The sequence below is a fragment of the Taudactylus pleione genome, unplaced genomic scaffold (genome assembly GCF_031769625.1).
Source record: "Taudactylus pleione unplaced genomic scaffold, aTauple2 ptg000013l, whole genome shotgun sequence".
NCBI classification, from domain to species: Eukaryota; Metazoa; Chordata; class Amphibia; order Anura; family Myobatrachidae; genus Taudactylus; species Taudactylus pleione.
In genome coordinates this window covers 3142723-3162315 of record NW_028284416.1, presented here as the reverse complement: position 1 = coordinate 3162315, position 19593 = coordinate 3142723, and the positions used below count along the sequence as shown (strand labels likewise).

The following is a 19593-nucleotide window of genomic DNA, read 5'->3' as shown; positions in this document are numbered from 1 at the left end:
TATTGCAGGGGCCTGTTTCAGGTTTGCGGACTATTCAGATGGGGCGGGGGGGGTCGTGCATGTCCATGACCCGTTCTGCGCATGTGCAGAGCTGTCCTTGTGTCATGAATTACGCCTGATTGACTGGCTGCGGTTTGTTTTGGGGGCGGGGGGCGCTGCCTACGTTTTCCGAAAAAGGGGGCGTCAGCCCCGTTTTCTGGGAGCGCCGAGGCCAGTGTCATTAGTTACACTATCGCCAGGGAGGGATAAAGCCTGGGTGGGAATTACAGGTCAGTGTGCTGACACCTCGCAGAGTATCTCCTAATAGTCACCTACATCTCACCTGTGTCCCGCAGATCGTCAGCAAGAGAGCTGGGACCCAGTGCAGCAACTGCCACACCAGTACCACCACCCTCTGGAGACGCAACGTGAATGGGGACCCTGTGTGCAATGCCTGCGGCCTGTACTACAAGCTACACAATGTAAGACACTGGGGGCTGTGCGACTGGCACTGCACTAAGCAGATATAAAGTATTACAGATGTCGGTGTGGTGCTGTACAGTGCCTTGTTCTGCCCCAACCAGCATAATGTTATAAGTGAGAGCAAGAGAAAACATTCACGCTGGTCAGTATTCCACATTAGTTCATACATCATTGTCCAAATGAGGTTTTTTTTCCTTATTGGAAGTTAAGGGGAAGTATTCAATTACAGGCAAAATCGTCCGTCTTCGCCGTCGTTGGTGAAATCGGCCGTCCGATCGGATGATATCGCGGACGATATCGGCCGCAAACGGCCGATCTCGCCAAAGATGGCCGTTTTTCACCTAAAAACTGGAGAAAACTTTTTTTTCAGCCTAGGGCAGGCAAAAAAATTAGCAAAATCCCTATTTTTGGGTAAAAATGTCGGGATTTCTTACAGAACCCTTTGGACACCCCCCCTAATGATAATTTAGCGGGAGGAAAAAATCGCATGTTACGCACTTTGGCGAAAGACGACTGCTTAATTTTTGGTCAAATTTTTATTTTTTCTGTGAAAAATGCGTCCAACGTATTGGGGCTGGTATTTCGGAGGGCCATAAGGATGCGCCAATTGTTTTAAACATCGCACGTGGCTGGCGCAGGTGTTTTTTTATAACCGCTAAAAAAATGCCTGCGCCAGCCATGTGCGATGTTTAGAACATGACGCATCCTTATGGCCCTCCGAAATACCAGCCCCAATACGTTAGACGCATTTTTCACGAAAATAAAAAAAAATTGATCGAAATTTCAGCTGTAGTTTTTTGCCAAAGTGCGCAACTTTTTTTTCCGCTAAAGTATCATTAGGGTTCTGAAAGAAATCCCCACATTTTTAGCCAAAAATAGGGATTTTGTATTTTTTTTCGCCTGATCTGGGATGGAGAAAACTTTTCTCCAGTTTTTTGTCGCCAATTGCGTTTTTGCCTGTTTTTTGGCGAAAATATTGCAGTTTTCGCCGCTAATTGAATACGGCCCTAAATCGTATAGATCACGTAGCCAACGTATGGCGTTGTAGCATGCCCTAGCGGCAAATCTGTGGCACAGCATGCTGGGATATGTAACAGCTGAAATGCCGCACTCTGCCACGCCGATATAGATAACGCAAATAGTGCGCCTGATCCCGAGATGGACACAATGGCGATGTTGTCACAGTAAAACGATTATTTGCTGTCGCGCATGTGCGAAAAAGTCCTGTAAACCCCTATGGCGCATACGTTCCTGGGTGTATGCAGAGTCCGCTCTTACGTACGGAGGCGCTGGGATTAGAACCGGCGAGGCAAAACTATGGGTGTTCCTAGGCGGTGTCTGGGTGGCGGCCTGAAGTGAGCGCAAAAAAAGGCCGTCTTTTAGGCACGTTATGGGAGTGTCAGAGCATCCCAGGGATCGCATCTGCGTTTCCAAACGCAGAGGTGAAGCCACAGAGGCCATGTTTATCCGGAGTTCAGAAGGACACACTGCGCCATAGGCTGGTGCTTTTTATGGTGCGCCTATGGTGGAGTGCACAGAAGCACCGGCGGAGTTGCACTGTCCACGGACAATGAAAGTGGGCGCCTCAGGGCTTTTATATTACCGCTGCTGCGACCCTGCAAAAAAAAACCAACCTGTGGCCCTGATTCAGAGCCGCTCGCAAAAAGCGAGCGCTCACTCTGAATCAGGACGGGCGCTTGTTTTTTATGTTGCGGCCTCCTGGCCGTTTGTATAGCTGTGGGTGACCACCCACAGCTTATGCGAGCGGCCAGGTGATGGTCGCGATGGTCAAACCATCACGACCATCAGGCTTGCAACGAGACCCTTACGGTAGGGTCTCGTGGCCGCAAGCCCCAGTGGACTTCCTGCTGTAATAGAGCAGGAAGTCCACCTACTGACATCACGAGTGATGTCAGTAGGGCCGCCCACAAACGGCAGGCGTTCCTGCAGAAACGCCTCCGTTTGCCCAGCCACACCCCCCTCCCTGCCTTCCAAATGGGGCGAGCTGTCGATCAACATCGACAGCCGCCCCTTTTGGATGCGAGCGCCGGAGCGAGTGCTTTTTGCGCTCGCGCGTGCACACTGCCTAACAATCGACCCGCTTGCGAGCGGGTCTGAATCAGGCTCTGTGTCCACCCCTGAATTGGGTGCAGTGTCTTTTCTTTTAATATTAGTAGTATGTACATGTTCCACGATGGACAGATGTTTCAAAACAAGTTGAATGTACAAATACAGAGAGGTAAAACCACGAATGTCATGCACCAGTGCAACCCGAGCTGCAGTACTCTGTGCTGCTGTTACAGTTGAAATGCTCGGATTGGCCACCCAACTTAGGGGATCATTCAGACCCACTCGCGAGCGGCAGTACGCTCGCAAGTGGGTCGATGTTCCCCACTGCGCATGCGCACGTCGGAGGGAGCTCCGTCGTGCGCATGCGCGAGACCCGGCGAGCGAAGGACTTTCCTTCGCTCGGAGTCTCGCATCAAAGGGGGCGTGCTGTCGATGTTGATTGACAGCACGCCCCCTTTGGTGGGCGTGCCTGCCAGACGGAGGCGTTCCCATGGGAATGCCTATCGTCTGAAGCCGGCCCCACTGACATCACTAGTGATGTCAGTGGGAGTGATTTTGGCTCTGATAGAGCCAAAATCACTCCAGGGTTTGCGGTTGTGAAACCCGACCACAGGGTTTCACTCGCAAGTCCGATGGTCGCGATGGTCAAGACCATCGCGACCATCTTGTTGGACACTCATATATGCTGTGGGTGGTGACCCACAGCTATACGAGCGTCCAGGAGGACGCTCCATTTTAATGGAGGTGGGCCCTGATTCAGAGCGAGCGCTCTGGTCAGAGCGTCCGGCTCTGAATCAGGGCCTTAATCTCCTGCCCACTACTGTGTCCTTAGGTTTGACAAATGAATACAGTAGGTGCTGTGATGTCAGGCAGTTGAGATTTGGAAAGAGACTAATTTATCTTATTTTTAATTTTATTTTTTAATTGTATATATCAGCAGTGTCTAGCACAGGACTTGGTCATTATATATATTACTAGCTGAAGTACCCGGCGTTGTCCGGGTTTAAATCTTTAAGTTATTAAGTTTTATTATGTGATGTCGTCCAAATCCATCCAGTGGAACCCCCAGAATAGGCTCCCCGGGTCAAAGTTCTGACCGGGACCCCAACCACTCCATTAGGCATCCCAGACCAATTGCGACCCCTCTGTGAAGTTCTCATCCAAATCCATCCAATGGAAGACCCAGAACAGGCTTCCAGGGTCAAAGTTCTGTCCAGAGTCCCTGGGTCAAAGTTCTGCCCAGCGTACAACAACGGGAGGTCTGACCGGGACCATAACCCCCCTAAAACCTGACCAGGAACCAAGTAGACCACCTTGCGTTGGTTTCATCCCTATCGGTACAGTGGTGTCTGAATGCATAACCGGACAGACAGACATACAGACAGATGAATTCATTTTATATATAAGATTCATCTAGAATTTATACTGTTGTGTCCTGCAGAATTGTTCCTGTATTTAATGTTCCTACAACTTATCCTGTCTTAGGTGAATCGCCCTTTGGCAATGAAGAAGGACGGGATCCAGACACGTAACCGCAAAGTAAGCAGCAAGTCCAAGAAGAAGAAGCAGCAGCAGCAGGCGGCAGAGGACGGGATCCTAGATCCCCTCCGGATCAACCCAGAGGAGCAAGCCATGTATTCATTTGGATCCATATTTATGCCCGGCCAGATACCCACGATGGGACACCTGATGCCCTGCACCCCTCCGCACCACCTGATTACAGCCCCTAGGATTCCTCACTCGCCTCCGCATCTCAGTTACAGACCGCACATGGTCCCGGGGGTCGCACCGGCTCTCGGCTAAAGAGGGTCTTACAGAGACGGCGCCCTACTGCTTCTACTGAGGGACTTTCACCCCTATAGCCGTGACCAGGACACCCTCAAATAAGGAGGGTCAATCCTTTACCAACCCCTCCGGTCATCTCTGCGAGCTCAGGGTACTGCCGGCTCTCCGGGAAGGTACCCCATAAAGCACCTCCATTATTAGACTCTTTCATTATATATATCTGGTTTGTTTATGTACATTTTTTTCTGAAGTGTTTTATAAAAATGTTCCATAAAGACGTGTATTGTGCTCGTTTATTTAGCAAGATATGGCTGAGACTGGAAGACCCCCTTAGTCTGGGTGCCAGGTGGAGACTCGTTATTTTGTATGACCTCCATGGCCCCAGTTACACCCCCAGTATGACCAGTGGATACTGGAATATAAAACTACTAATTATTACCGTAGTGCTGGTAGTTGTGTATAACAGAAGCTATCAACCTAGTGATGGGGTGTGGTATACTTTCCCTACATTCATAATGTCAACATAATACTCCTGGTAGTGCCTAACCCCAACCCTCTGCTGCCTAACCCCAACCCTCTGCTGCCTAACCCCAACCCCCTGCTGCCTAACCCCAACCCTCTGCTGCCTAACCCCAACCCTCTGCTGCCGCCTAACCCCAACCCCCTGCTGCCTAACCCCAACCCTCTGCTGCCTAACCCCAACCCTCTGCTGCCTAACCCCAACCCCCTGCTGCCTAACCCCAACCCTCTGCTGCCTAACCCCAACCCTCTGCTGCCTAACCCCAACCCTCTGCTGCCTAACCCCAACCCCCTGCTGCCTAACCCCAACCCCCTGCTGCCTAACCCCAATCCTCTGCTGCCGCCTAACCCCAACCCCCTGCTGCCTAACCCCAACCCTCTGCTGCCTAACCCCAACCCTCTGCTGCCTAACCCCAACCCCCTGCTGCCTAACCCCAACCCCCTGCTGCCTAACCCCAACCCTCTGCTGCCTAACCCCAACCCCCTGCTGCCTAACCCCAATCCTCTGCTGCCGCCTAACCCCAACCCCCTGCTGCCTAACCCCAACCCTCTGCTGCCTAACCCCAACCCCCTGCTGCCTAACCCCAACCCTCTGCTGCCTAACCCCAACCCCCTGCTGCCTAACCCCAACCCCCTGCTGCCTAACACCAACCCCCTGCTGCCTAACCCCAACCCTCTGCTGCCTAACCCCAACCCCCTGCTGCCTAACCCCAACCCCCTGCTGCCTAACCCCAACCCCCTGCTGCCTAACCCCAACCCTCTGCTGCCTAACCCCAACCCCCTGCTGCCTAACCCCAACCCTCTGCTGCCTAACCCCAACCCCCTGCTGCCTAACCCCAACCCCCTGCTGCCTAACCCCAACCCCCTGCTGCCTAACCCCAACCCTCTGCTGCCTAACCCCAACCCCCTGCTGCCTAACCCCAACCCTCTGCTGCCTAACCCCAACCCCCTGCTGCCTAACCCCAACCCTCTGCTGCCTAACCCCAACCCCCTGCTGCCTAACCCCAATCCTCTGCTGCCTAACCCCAACCCCCTGCTGCCTAACCCCAATCCTCTGCTGCCGCCTAACCCCAACCCCCTGCTGCCTAACCCCAACCCTCTGCTGCCTAACCCCAACCCCCTGCTGCCTAACCCCAATCCTCTGCTGCCGCCTAACCCCAACCCCCTGCTGCCTAACCCCAATCCTCTGCTGCCGCCTAACCCCAACCCCCTGCTGCCTAACCCCAACCCCCTGCTGCCTAACCCCAATCCTCTGCTGCCTAACCCCAACCCCCTGCTGCCTAACCCCAATCCTCTGCTGCCGCCTAACCCCAACCCCCTGCTGCCTAACCCCAATCCTCTGCTGCCGCCTAACCCCAACCCCCTGCTGCCTAACCCCAACCCCCTGCTGCCTAACCCCAATCCTCTGCTGCCGCCTAACCCCAACCCCCTGCTGCCTAACCCCAATCCTCTGCTGCCTAACCCCAACCCCCTGCTGCCTAACCCCAACCCCCTGCTGCCTAACCCCAATCCTCTGCTGCCGCCTAACCCCAACCCCCTGCTGCCTAACCCCAACCCCCTGCTGCCTAACCCCAATCCTCTGCTGCCGCCTAACCCCAACCCCCTGCTGCCTAACCCCAATCCTCTGCTGCCGCCTAACCCCAACCCTCTGCTGCCTAACCCCAGCCCTCTGCTGCCACAGCCTAGTCCCAGCCCTCTGCTACCGCAGCCTAACCCCAATGTTCTGCTGCCGCAGCCTAACCCCAGCCCTCTGCTGCCGCAGCCTAGTCCCAGCCCTCTGCTACCGCAGCCTAACCCCAATGTTCTGCTGCCGCAGCCTAAACCCAGCCCACACCCTAACCCACACCGTTCAGTCCCTGCAGAATGTCAAAATTTCACAAGTCAACATTGTGAACAAGATGAGATTCTGCAGATGCCGACATGTTCAATGGCGACATTTCAACAACCATCGACATTATAAATCCACCTAGTAATGCCCGATTCTATTATAATACTAAATGGGCCCCTTAGTCTTATTGCAGAAGTTTTTCTTCCTAAATCTAGCATTTGACCTCCCACCCTCCTGTAGAAAACCTGCGTATGCCCCTGAATTCAGCACAACTGGGCCTCAGTCATGGAGCGATTTGCTTTGCTGATGTTTACACAAATGGAGCGATTTCTTTGCCACTGCGCATGAATCAAGGTGCATTACCGTAGTCGCACGCTGCGAGTCTTTACTCACAATGTGAGTGTCAGGCAGCGAGCGCTTGGGGGAGGAAATTGGGAGTGTCGGCTAAAACCACAGACATGTCCTGACCGTTTCAGGGGCGTGTCACATCCCACGTCTGCGTTCCCATACACAAGAAATATGGCTGCATCTTCTCAGTTACCACAGCCAGTCTACGCAACTGTAGCGCTACTCACAAGTCTGATAATCAAAAGATCTGCGATCAAACTGCGTATGTGCACACAGTTGCTTGGATTTGCGATGCCGCCAGTGATCGTTCCAATGCAATCCCCGGCGGTTTGCGACATTTGCGTGTTTATGCAGAGCGGCTGCCTATGGGATCACAGCTACGGTGGGCAATAGAGTACAAATCTGAATCAGGCCCAACATCACTTGCAGCCATGGGAAGGAGCAGGTAGAGACTAGGACATGGGAAGGACCTCTGTGGGTGCGAGGTTTCCTATTGCTTGTTCGTTAGAGGTAATGAGATATACTGAATTATTCTGGCTTCACTATGGAGCAATGCAGAGAAATGGCCGCAGTGGGGGAGCAGAAACTTGTTGCCAGCTTACAGTAATGCAGCGCTTGGGGGCTAGATGGAAGGGTATGCAATCGGGAAGCCGGCGGACCTAATCCCGACAGCCGGTTTCCCGACTGCTTAATCCCGGCGAGGGTTAAATGACAGGCGTCTAAATCTAGATGCATGTCATTTTACCAATGCCAGGAGACCGGCGCCCGGCATCCTGATCGAAGTGATGACGGGCGCGGAAAGCCGCGGGAGGGGGGGGGGAGGTTTAGGGCTCCCGGGGGGATTTAGGATTAGGCACCCCCCACGGGAGGTTAGGGTTAGGCTAGGGGAAGTTAGGGTTAGGCACCCCCGGGGGGGAGGTTAGGCACCCCCCGGGGGACTTAGGTTTAGGCAGCAGGGTAGGGGGGGTTAGGTTTAGGCACTTAGAGGGGGGTTTAGGGTTAGGCACTGGGGGGAAGGTTAGGGTTAGGCACCCCTAAAGATAGTTAGGGTTAGGGGGGGGGGAGGTTAGTAAATACTTACCTGGGGATGATTGGGATTTTCACCCATGTCGGGCAGCCGCTGTCGGGATTCTAAATCATACCGATGCCGATGGAAGGAGGGGATGTATCGGACCCACCCTGAGCAGAGAGGATGCACAGTCATCTTGCGCGACTTCGGCTGATGGACAGCCGAAGTCGACTGACCATATTGGTCAATTTTGCTATCCCACCACCACCTATAAATTAGCGATGGGAATTTTATGAAAAGCAGTTTAGTCCGGGCAGTGATTTTATGACTATTCACAATAATATTAGTTATTCAGGAGTTAAACAGGAGGATTCTCTGGTGTGAAACCATCTACAAGAGGACACATTACTGTACCGCACTCTCCTGTGAGTTCCTTTTCTTTCTGCACCTGTTATGAAATGTTCAGCTCGCAAATCATTGCAGCCTTTTATTGCCCACTTTCTCACTGAGCCTGGTGCATTGTCTCACTGATGACCCTGTATAATTTGCCTGAAGATAATGTCACTAGTTGCAGTTACGCAGGGCTGGATTGAGGCTAGTAGGAGCCTCGGGGCAACTAAGTTGTGGGGGACACCACCAATAAAATTGACAAAGCCCCCCCCTGCCACTATTATGTCCCTGCATAATAGTACTAATAATACAGATATCTACATACTACAGGTGGTACTTTGGGGGGCAGTGGAGACAGCGGGGAGGGTGGTCTCTGGTCAGCCAGGTGCCACCTTGCAGTGCCAGGTTGCCGGCTGGAGCCCCCCATCACAGCCGCTGTCATTGCAATGGGCAGGGGGAGGGCAGAGTGTGCACACATACAAGAGAGGGCCAGGAACCGGGCACCAGTGCGTTACCTGTCAGGACCCCGGTGGCTGTTACCAGCTGTCCACGGAGCAGCAGCAGCCTGGGTTGGGAGAGCAGGGAGCAAGGATAGCGATTCAAGCGCCGATCACATCCACCCTGGTTGAGATCAAGACACTGGACTGGAAGGTAAGTAGATGGGAGAACTTTTGCAGTTAGAAAGACTGCAATGCTGCCGGGAGCCGGGCAGGCCAGGGAGGGTGCATTGTGGGCCAGGTAGGAGTAATATGTGGGGGCCAGTGGGCGACCTCCCCGTCTGCCCTGCCTATTATCTTGTCCTGTGACCTCATTTTACAAACTGCTGTAAACTACGTACAACATATCTCACCCCACAGATGCACATTTCATATTTTAGTCAATTTACTTAACTGCTTTGGACTTTCTAGTAAATGTTGGAGATAAGTTCTACAAACAAGTGCACATCCGCACGGCACTGGACACACCCACATGGCACTGGCCACACCCACGCGGCACTGACCACACCTCCTCCGCTTCTCACAAAAGCCTCTTGATCAATTTCAGCCCCAGGTGGTCCTTAATCCAGCCCAGATAGCGGGTGACATTGAAGTTAAGGCCCCCATACATCAGCAATCTGAAAACCACAATTGAACAATTTGAAGATTTATTGCCCGATCTTAGGATTTCCCAATCGAGCAATCTGTGCCCATACACTACAGATCTTTTTCAGTGATTTGCAGATCGATTGCAGCAAACACAGATCTGGCAATCTTGAAAGGCTCCATCCTTTTACTAATAACGGTCTGCAAATCTGCTGATCATGTCCATATACTAAAGGCCCCCATACATCAGAGATGGATTGCAGCAATCGTGCAATTTGCAATCGATTGTGTATAAAAATCTGCAATGTATGGGCTTCACAGATCGCAAATTGCAACCAAAAAGTGATTGGAATTGTTAAATCTGATTGTCCAACATGTTGGATTTCACAGATGGATTGGGGCTGTAGATTGCTAGTGTATGGCCGTGATCAGCAGATTTGCAGACCGTTACCAGTAAAATGATGGGCCTTTCAAGATTGTCCGATCTGTGTTTTCTGCAATCGATCTGCAAATCACTGAAAAAGATCTGTAATGTATGGGTGCAGATTGCTCGATTGGGAAATCCTAAGATCGGGCAATAAATCTTCAAATTGTTCAATTGTGGTTTTCAGATTGCTGATGTATGGGGGCCTTAACAATCTACAGCCCCAATCGATCTGTGAAATCCAACATATTGGACAATCTGATTAAACAATTCCAATCACTTTTTGGTTGCAATCTGCGAAGCCCATACATTGCAGATTTTTATACACAATCGATTGCAAATTGCACGATTGCTGCAATCCATCTCTGATGTATGGGGGCCTTCAATCCATCTCTGATGTATGGTGGCCTTTAGTACCGCCTGTTGGCCTTTTATAATGTGTAAAGGCCCCCATACATCAGAGATGGATTGGAGCAATCGTGCAATTTGCAATCGATTGTGTATAAAAATCTGCAATGTATGGGCTTCACAGATCGCAACCAAAAAGTGATTGGAATTGTTTAATCAGATTATCCAACATGTTGGATTTCAAGGTCCCCATACATCAGAGATGGATTGCAGCAATCGTGCAATTTGCAATCGCTTGTGTATAAAAATCTGCAATGTATGGGCTTCACAAATTGCAGATTGCAACCAAAAAGTGATTGGAATTGTTTAATCAGATTGTCCAACATGTTGGATTTCACAGATCCATTGGGGCTGTAGATTGCTAGTGTATGGACATGATCAGCAGACCGTTTCTAGCAAAATGATGGGCCTTTTCAAGATTGCCAGATCTGTGTTTGCTGCAATCGATCTGCAAATCACTGAAAAAGATCTGTAATGTGTGGGCGCAGATTGCTCGATTGGGAAATCCTAAAATCAGGCAATAAATCTTCAAATTGTTCAATTGTGGTTTTCAGATTGCTGATGTATGGGGGCCTTTTGTCAATAATTAGCACACCTGTGTTGCAGCTAGATGATTTAGAAAACATGTCCTGTATGGGATGCACAATGAGCAGATTTGAGGAACCCAGAAGATTCAAACTTTTTAGCCTTAAATTTTCTAAAAAAATTTTTGGTCTAGTATCAGTTTAATGTTGTACATCGGTTGTGCAATCCAGGATTTGCAGACTTCCTATAACTCAGCGATACCCATCATTTTAAGGCAAAAAAACAGGGGTTTTGGTCTTAAAAATCAAATTACTGCTTTAAATCTGAGCGGCCATTTAGCCAAAATCACGTTGATTCAAGAAAATCGGAACCTATTGTTATTTTAGCCTAACTATAAAATTCACGCATCACCATGTTATATGTCGACCAAATAAACCTGTCAACCTGTTTACAGAATGATGGTCGACCTTTTTACTATCGGCATTCAGAACCAGTCGATCTCCTGAAAGTCAGTCTCGTTACTGGCGACAAAACGACCGGTATCCGTTAGAACATATGGACTAACGTTATCTCACTGATATATATCAGGCAGATCCCAGTTTATGTCACCTCGAGTCAGTTTCCGGACACTAGATGTTACGGGGCCCAACCAAGGAAGAGAGGGGGAGACAGAGGCACATAGATGGGGAGGAGAGGGGGATATAGAGGTATATAGAGGGGGATACTGGGCATAGAGACACAGAAGAGGAGTGGGACACAAAGGCAAAGGGGGGAAGGAGGAGGATACAGAGGCACATCAGAAAGGGTAATATTGATGCATATAGAGAAGTGTATGCTAAAGCACATAGAGGGGGATACAGAGGCACATAGACGGGGAGGAGATTGGGATACAGAGGGGATACTGGGGATATAAGGAAGGGATAAGGAGGAACATAGAGGAGGAAGAGTGATAAAGCACATAGAGGAGGGGGTAAGGAGGAACATAGAGGAGGAAGGGGTAAATAGCCGCAGAGGGGATAAGGGGCATACACACTAGACGATTCGCTCCATTAGCGACATCGTTTAGTGTGTCCCCGGCAGGTGTGTTCTCAATGTCGTTAACAACATTGAGCACACACACTGAACGATAGCATTCACGATATCGTTCAGTGCCGGGTACCCCCCCTCATCCCTGAACATGCAACAGCCTGACAATATCGTCGGGCGATGGACGACAAAGACCAACGACCTGTGGGAGCGCGCATCGTTGGTCGTTATCGTTTTTGCACACAACTTGGCCGATATTGTGAACGACTGAACGATATCGTTCAGTCGTCCAGAATATCGGCAAGTGTGTACGCACCTTAAGGAGGCAAAAAGAGGAGGAGGAGGGGGTAAGGATGCACATAGAGGTGGAGGAGGAAGTTAGGAGGCACATGGAGGAGAAAGAGGAGGAGGTAGGCAAGCAGGCACAACGGAGGAGGGGGATAAGGAGGCACACAGGAGGAGGTAAGCAGGCACATAGAGGGGGGCAAGGAGTCACAGAGGAGGAGGAGTGGTAAGAAGGCACAGAGGAGTAGGTAAGGAGGCACATAGAGGAACGAGGCACATGGAGAAGGAGTGGGTAAGGAGGCAGAAGCGGAAGAGAGGTAAGGAGGCATATAGAGGAGGGGGTAAGGTGGCACAGAGGGCTAAGGAGGCACATAGAGGAAGAGGGGGTAAGGATTCAGAGGAGGAAGAGAGGTAAGGAGGCACACTGAGGAGGAGGTGGTGGGTAAGGAGGCACATACAGGAGGAAAGAGGCACATGGAGGAAGAAGAAAGATAAGATGGCACATGGAGGAGGAGGAGTGAGTAAGACACATGGAGGAGGAAGAGGGGTAAGGAGGCACATGGAGGAGGAGGCACCATCATAGCCAGCACTAGTGATAGCAGTAGCAGAAGGCTCGGTCAGTGACGGGGAATGATGTGGGCACGGTGCAGGGAAGGAGCACGGCATAGCTGTCTGGGCAGGGTGCAGGGAAGGAGCACGGCATAGCTGTCTGGGCAGGGTGCAGGGAAGGAGCACGGCATAGCTGTCTGGGCAGGGTGCAGGGAAGGAGCACGGCATAGCTGTCTGGGCAGGGTGCAGGGAAGGAGCACGGCATAGCTGTCTGGGCAGGGTGCAGGGAAGGAGCACGGCATAGCTGTCTGGGCAGGGTGCAGGGAAGGAGCACGGCATAGCTGTCTGGGCAGGGTGCAGGGAAGGAGCATGGCATAGCTGTCTGGGCAGGGTGCAGGGAAGGAGCATGGCATAGCTGTCTGGGCAGGGTGCAGGGAAGGAGCATGGCATAGCTGTCTGGGCCCCACGGACCCCGGTATAACGCTGTGCTGGCATGTGGGCGCCGGGCGGCTGTGAGCATGCGTGGTGCCGGGCGCAGGCGCACTGCAGCCCCGTTAGGCCCCGGAACGTCACTCCCTGTACTGGCGGCAGCTCCGGCACCGTGGGCGGGACATGGGCGTATCAGCTGCTGCCTCTGTCTCTCACCTGACTGGCCGAGCTGCCCCCCCGGACTCCCGGCCCCGCATCCGTCTAGTGCCCGTGCCCACCGCTAACCGCTCTACTGCGCCCTGACGGGAGGAGGAGGATGGCTTCTACCGGGGGCCGGGGCACCGACACCTCTCCCGGAGTCACTGCTGCCTCGGTATGATGGACTATATATGTATATATATATATATATATGTGTGTGTGTGTGTCATACATACCAACTCTCCCGGATTGTCAGGGAGACTCCCTGACATAGCAGCAATCTCCCTGATTCTACCTTACCCCCATTATGTAGTTATATATATAAACAACCCCCAGAAATATAGACATTCAAATGGGATCATGGGTATAATTTCCCTGCATTGGTTTTAAGGCACGATGGGGGAGATGTAAGAAGCACAGAAGCCGTACGTTATGTGCGCTGATACCGCTTCTTCCTGATGTATGATCGGGGGGCTGTGCCGTAAATGACAGGGGCTAGCAGCGCCGATCGGCAGGGCCTGTATCAACATTCTGCCCGCTGAAGCTGACGCTATCGACAGCTACAGCCTGGCGATGCCCTATCCCCAGAGCAGGGACAGCGCTGTCCATGCTGCGGCGGCTGCCGGCTCCAGGGTTGCGCGCGGGATCTCGCGATACTTGCGAGATCCCGCGCATGCTCAGTGGAGCCGGCCGGGACTGGGACACCGGGCATCAGCACTAGGCTGATGCGCTATGTCCTCAGGCAGGGATCGCCGGACGGGGGAGTTAACGCTCCCCCTCTCCGGCCGATTAAATGTTCTTACATCTCATCGCTAGTGCTTCCTGCTTCGCCTCGGTAAAGAGGCGAAGCAGGAAGCGTTATAGCGGCACGTTAAGTGCCGCTATAATACATCTCCCCCAATGATCCCTATGGCTACATGCATTTTCTGATAAGTATCAGTGTGTTTTCATCAACGAATAGATCTTACTGAGTGCTTTGGGGCTCAATTACTTGTGGATGTAAGTCAGATTTATGACACGCCCCTCAGATGTAGCAGTACACGCCCATCACATGTATGACACACCTCTCAGATGTAGCAGTACACGCCCACTTTACCGCAGCGCTCATCGGTGCTGCTTTCACTCTCTCCATATGGTATATGTGCTCTATCTGTCTATATATGAACTACAGATTTATTCTATCTATCTATCTATCTATCTATCTATCTATCTATCTATCTATCTATCTATCTATCTATCTAGTATGATATACAGTCTATCTTTCTGTACATATGATTGTGTGTATCTGAACTGACAGACAATTTAATGTTGGGCATACACTATACAATTATCTGTCAGATATCTGGGCCTGATTCAGACCCGCTCGCGAGCGCTATGCGCTCGCAAGCTGGTCGATGGTGGCCCAGTGCGCATGCGCGAGACCCGGATAGTGACGGTCAAGCCGTCGCTCCAGGTCTCGTACCAAAGGGGGCGTGCTGACGATGTTGAGTGACAGTACGCCCCCTTTGGTGGGCGGGCCAGGGGCGTGGCTGCCCAGACGGAGGCGTTCCCATGGGAACACCTACCGTCTGGGGCCGGCCCCACTGACATCACAAGTGATGTCAGTGTGAGTGCTTCCGGCTCTGTTAGAGCCAAAAGCACTCTTGGGCTTGCGGCAACGAGACCCTACCGCAAGGGTCTCGTCGCAAGCCCGATGGTCGCAATGGTCTTGACCATCGCGACCATCATCATGGCCGCTCGCATAAGTTGTGGGTGGTAACCCACAGCTATGCGATCTTGGCCGCAACAATAAAAAAAAAAAAAACGCCCTGATTCACAGCGGGCGCTCGTTCAGAGCGTCCGGCTCTGAATCAGGCCCTCTGTCCAATCTGGCTGGTTGGAATGAAAACTTGGTAATGTATGGGAGCAAATGACAATCAACTATTAGCTCACAAATACTGGAAAACAGACAAAAATGGTCGTTCAGACAAATTGGTTAAAACACACAAATTTAACCAATTTGAACAATTGTTTTTGTCCGTTTTCCAGTGTTTCAAACCATATGATCGACTGTCATTTGCTCCCATACATTACCAGGTTTTCATTCCAACCAGCCAGATTGGGCAGATAATTGTATAGTGTATGCCCAGCATTAGTGTGTGTCCATTACCTGTGACCTCATTACCTGTGCGCCGTTAAGTCAGCGATGTTCATTGTGTGTGTTTTTCCTGTTGGTATTTAGGTGTCATAGGACACTTGGCTCATCCACTCCGTGGTTAGCAATCCTAATTCTCTGATTACAGGACTCACCGTACTTCATTCTTAATTAAACCTCCTCACTGGGTGCAAAGTTCTCGTTGTGGGTTTGTCCTTCCCAGAACCTGCATCTCCATCCAGACCTGGACTCATCCCTTTACTGACTAATCTACAGCTCTACGTTATCGCTTTCTCGCAAAAAGTAATTTTTCTAGCTTCCTCTGTGTTTTTCAGCCCTCTCCATATATCATCGGGCAGGATTGTTTATTTTGCTGCCCTGGGATACGGCTCAGTACTGCTGTGCCTTCTCCGCTGCTGAAAAAACGAAACAGATTTGGGCTAATGGTAGAAATGCGGAGCTGAAAATCAAATAATCAACCTATAGATGGGATGTTGAAAGACCGGCGGAATATGCAGCCGTCTGGTGCGTGGCAGCGTTCAGGTTGTGCGTTCCAGAGTCGGGTCATCCACTAGAACAGTGGTTCTCAAACTCTGTCCTCAGGACCACAGACAGGTCACGTTTTCCGGGTCACCCAGCAGGTGCACAGGTGCATTCATTACTCACTGACACATTTTAAAAGATCCACAGGTGGAGATAATTATTTAACTTGTGATTCTGTGAGGAGACCTGGAAAACATGCACTGTTTGGGGTCCCGAGGACCGAGTTTGAGAACCTGTGCACTAGACAGCCGAAGCTACCGCCTATGGTTATGTCATATCAGAGGGACCCAGATGACTCTAACCCATTTTAAATATTGTTGAATGAAGTAGGTCCTAACTAATATCTTGCCTTGTGCCTAATGGGGTCTTAATCTGTCTTTGGTTTGGTCACTTGGGGGACAATTCAATTAAATGCAATGTTTAATAGCGCTGAGAATGAGTTCTCCGAGCTATTCAATTAGCAACGCTGTTAACCCGCATCTAGAGGATTTTTGCTCGCACCCGCCTGAGGTACGAGCAGAAATCCAACTAAACTATTTCTGTAATGCTGGTTGCGGGCTTAGCGCGTGCGCTAACAGCATCGTGGCCAGCACTTAAGACAGAGAATGCTGTTTACCCAAACCCCTGGCATTCAGTGCCGTAACCTGCATTTCCCAATTTAAGTGCAGGGCGGGATGGGGGACAATTCAGTAGCTCTGGGCACTCCTTCCCGGTACCATTCAGCATCGCGGTCAATTGAATTCCCCCCCCCTTTGGAACAATGGAATGTTCCTGGTTGTGGATAGGTTTACGTTGCAGGACTAGCCCTTATACGGGAGTAATATAGCCCTTTATGCCCGTAATAGGATTTATTGTGACCACCTTTTATTCTTTCGCTGTAAATGATCTACTCGCACATCTGCTGATTTATTTAATGTACTGGTAACTGCTGTCTGAGCCGGTGCATGTAGGCATCATAGACACAGATAAAAGTAAATAACAGTAAATGTGAATTATATGGGATTTCAGAAGAAGACCAGCAAGAAGTCCTCCCCTCAGTGCCCCCCAAGCCTGCAGGAAGTGAAGAAGAGGGGTCACCGAATGAGGAAGACCCCGGAGAGGGAGATTTGTGAACAGCTAGAGGGACTGGTAAGCAGATATATCCCCCTAACCCCCCCGCCGAGTGCCCAGCTAACTGTAACTGGTATCCAGCGCCCCCATCCACCATGTACAGGATCTGTAGGGTTTTCTAACATGTCCCCTTCTCTCTTTTGTAGCGTCTAAATAGACAGTCGCCTGTGGAAGGAACAGGACTGGTTTATGATGAGCGGATGACCGAGTCCTTCTGCCTGTGGGATGACAAGTAATATACAACATAGGCGAATCTTGTTCTGTTCAGCCAGGACATCAGTCTTCTGTTTCTGGCTTATTAATGGGGAAGCCGATTCCTTATGGGGATACGGGCCTAATATATGTAATATTGCTTTAAATGTACTCGGGTACCTTTAACCACGCTCCATTGACCAATCATGTGTTGGTTATGTTTTGTATTTTTGCTCCTTATTTATTCCTGCTCCCGTGGTATCAAATTGTCACCTGGATAATCCTGAGACGGATGTATAATAATACCGGCACTGCAGGGTTTTATGGGGCTTTTCAAAAAGTTGCTAAATGTAGACTGTGCCCACCGTCAGCAGAGTTCCAGAAGGAGCTGGGGGCCACATTCGCGGTAGTGCTTTAAGTTTGCGGAGTATACCTTATGTATCTCACTGTTCTGAGTACATTTATATAATTTTTTTGAGGTTAGCTTGGGGTGTGGTTTTGCCATAAGTAACACCCTCTGCTCTTCGGACAGGTTCCCAGAGTCGCCCTCTCGCCTCCTGGCTGTGAAGGAGAAGCTGGCTGAGTACGGGCTGCTGGATCGCTGCGTTCCGGTGTCGGTAAGTGGGGAAGGGTGTATAAACGGGGCGGAGTTTGGGTTTGATAAAGTGGCCTCACCGTGACCATGTGACTCTCACATTTTCCGCAGGCCAGAAGTGCTTCCGAGGAAGAAGTCCTGCTCGTTCACAGGTATATGATGGGGCACAGGGCACTCAGATGTACCCACGTCAGGGGTAAACGTCTCCTGCATGGGGATTTGGTCCTGATTCATTGTTTTATCTGCGTTTCAGTCCTGAGTATGTGGAGCTGATGAAATCCACCCAGGATATGACGGAGGAGGAGCTCCGGCTGCTGTCTGATCGCTATGACTCCGTCTTCCTGCATCCCGTGAGTCTACTCCCCCCCGCCACTTCAGATGGGCTCCCTTTACCAGGACCATCAGACACTGTCTTAGGGGCCACGTGTGGCCCTTCTCGTCCGTCGTTGCTGCTTTTTTCTACTTTCCAGAATCTCAATAACAAGCGACTCCTCATAGAGTCTTCTGCTTCAAACTAAGGGGACTATTCAATTAGCGGTGAAAACGGACGTTTTTCGACAAAGCAATTTTCACCCAAAAGAACGTCGAAAACGGTAAACAGGCGAAAATGGAGAAAAGAAACTGGAGAAAAGTTATCTCCATCCCAGACCAGGAGAAAAAAAAAATGCAAAATCCCTATTTTTGGCTAAGGGGGATTTCTTTCAGACCCTTTTGGACACCCCACCTAATGATAAATTACCCCCAAAATTTTTTGTTAGTTGCGTACTTTGGCGAAAAACAACCGTTGAAAACTATAGAAAGCTATTTTTTTTCCCCAGGAAATTACTGTTCCACGTAAATTTAGGGTACGTTAAAATGGGTGCAAGTATATTTTCGTGTCGTTAAAACGCAGTTTTAAAAACCATTAAAGATAAACGCCTGCTGCAACCGCGTGCAATGTTTAAAACACTTGACGTATCCATACCGCACCCTTAATATCAGACCCAATACGTTAAACCATTGTGAACATATTTTTTATTTTTTTTTCTGCCCAAAATGTGCACGGTCGTTTTTCGACAAAGTACGCAACGTACGAAAAATGTTTCGGGTAATTTATCCTTAGGGGGGTGTCCAAAGGGTTCTCAAATAAATCCCCACATTTTTAGCCAAAATAGGGATTTTGCATTTTTTTTTTTCTCCTTGTCTGGGATGGAGAAAACTTTTCTCCATTTTCGCCTGTTTACCGGTTTCGCCGTTTCCATTTCTTCCTATATGGCGCTTGCGATCCTCTTTTGAATTTTAGCCATTTAATTCTCACATGACTGTCAGGAGTCTGACATGCCGATATGATAATGTAATTACTGTTCGGCGTGTGCGTGGCGCTCTCCTAACCTCTCCCCTCCGTTACACCCTAGATGATGTTCACCACTTCCTGCCTGGCCACAGGTTCTGTGCTACAGTTAGTGGATAAGGTTGTGAGGGGGGAAATCCGCAATGGACTGGCGGTGGTGAGGTAAGTGTCTGGTAACCTTTAGTTACATCAGGGATGCACAGTTCTATGACAGATGTAACTGGGGTTTAATCTCCCTGTTGGCAGGCCTCCCGGACACCATGCTCACACTGACCAGATGAACGGCTACTGCATGTTCAACCACCTGGCGATCGCCGCCAGGTATGCCCAGCGCGTGCATGGCGTAAAACGG

The 19593-nt window shown here is 50.5% G+C and overlaps 2 protein-coding genes across 2 annotated transcripts in view; both read left to right on the top strand.

Annotated features, from left to right (window-relative positions):
- Window positions 1–4548, top strand: part of GATA1 (GATA binding protein 1) — a 50256-nt gene extending 45708 nt beyond the window's left edge. The window contains exons 5-6 of the mRNA XM_088469078.1: window positions 336–461; window positions 4018–4548. Of these exons, the coding sequence (XP_088325204.1) occupies window positions 336–461; window positions 4018–4335 (444 nt within the window). The 3' untranslated portion in view covers window positions 4336–4548. The remainder of the gene's footprint in view (window positions 1–335; window positions 462–4017) is intronic.
- Window positions 4549–13232: 8684 nt separating this feature from the next.
- The window catches only part of HDAC6 (histone deacetylase 6), a 36645-nt gene continuing 30284 nt past the window's right edge, over window positions 13233–19593 (top strand). Inside the window, exons 1-8 of the mRNA XM_088470186.1 lie at window positions 13233–13512; window positions 17023–17142; window positions 17271–17356; window positions 17849–17933; window positions 18023–18063; window positions 18165–18261; window positions 19306–19403; window positions 19488–19592. Coding sequence (XP_088326312.1) covers window positions 13456–13512; window positions 17023–17142; window positions 17271–17356; window positions 17849–17933; window positions 18023–18063; window positions 18165–18261; window positions 19306–19403; window positions 19488–19592 — 689 coding nt within the window. The 5' untranslated portion in view covers window positions 13233–13455. The remainder of the gene's footprint in view (window positions 13513–17022; window positions 17143–17270; window positions 17357–17848; window positions 17934–18022; window positions 18064–18164; window positions 18262–19305; window positions 19404–19487; window position 19593) is intronic.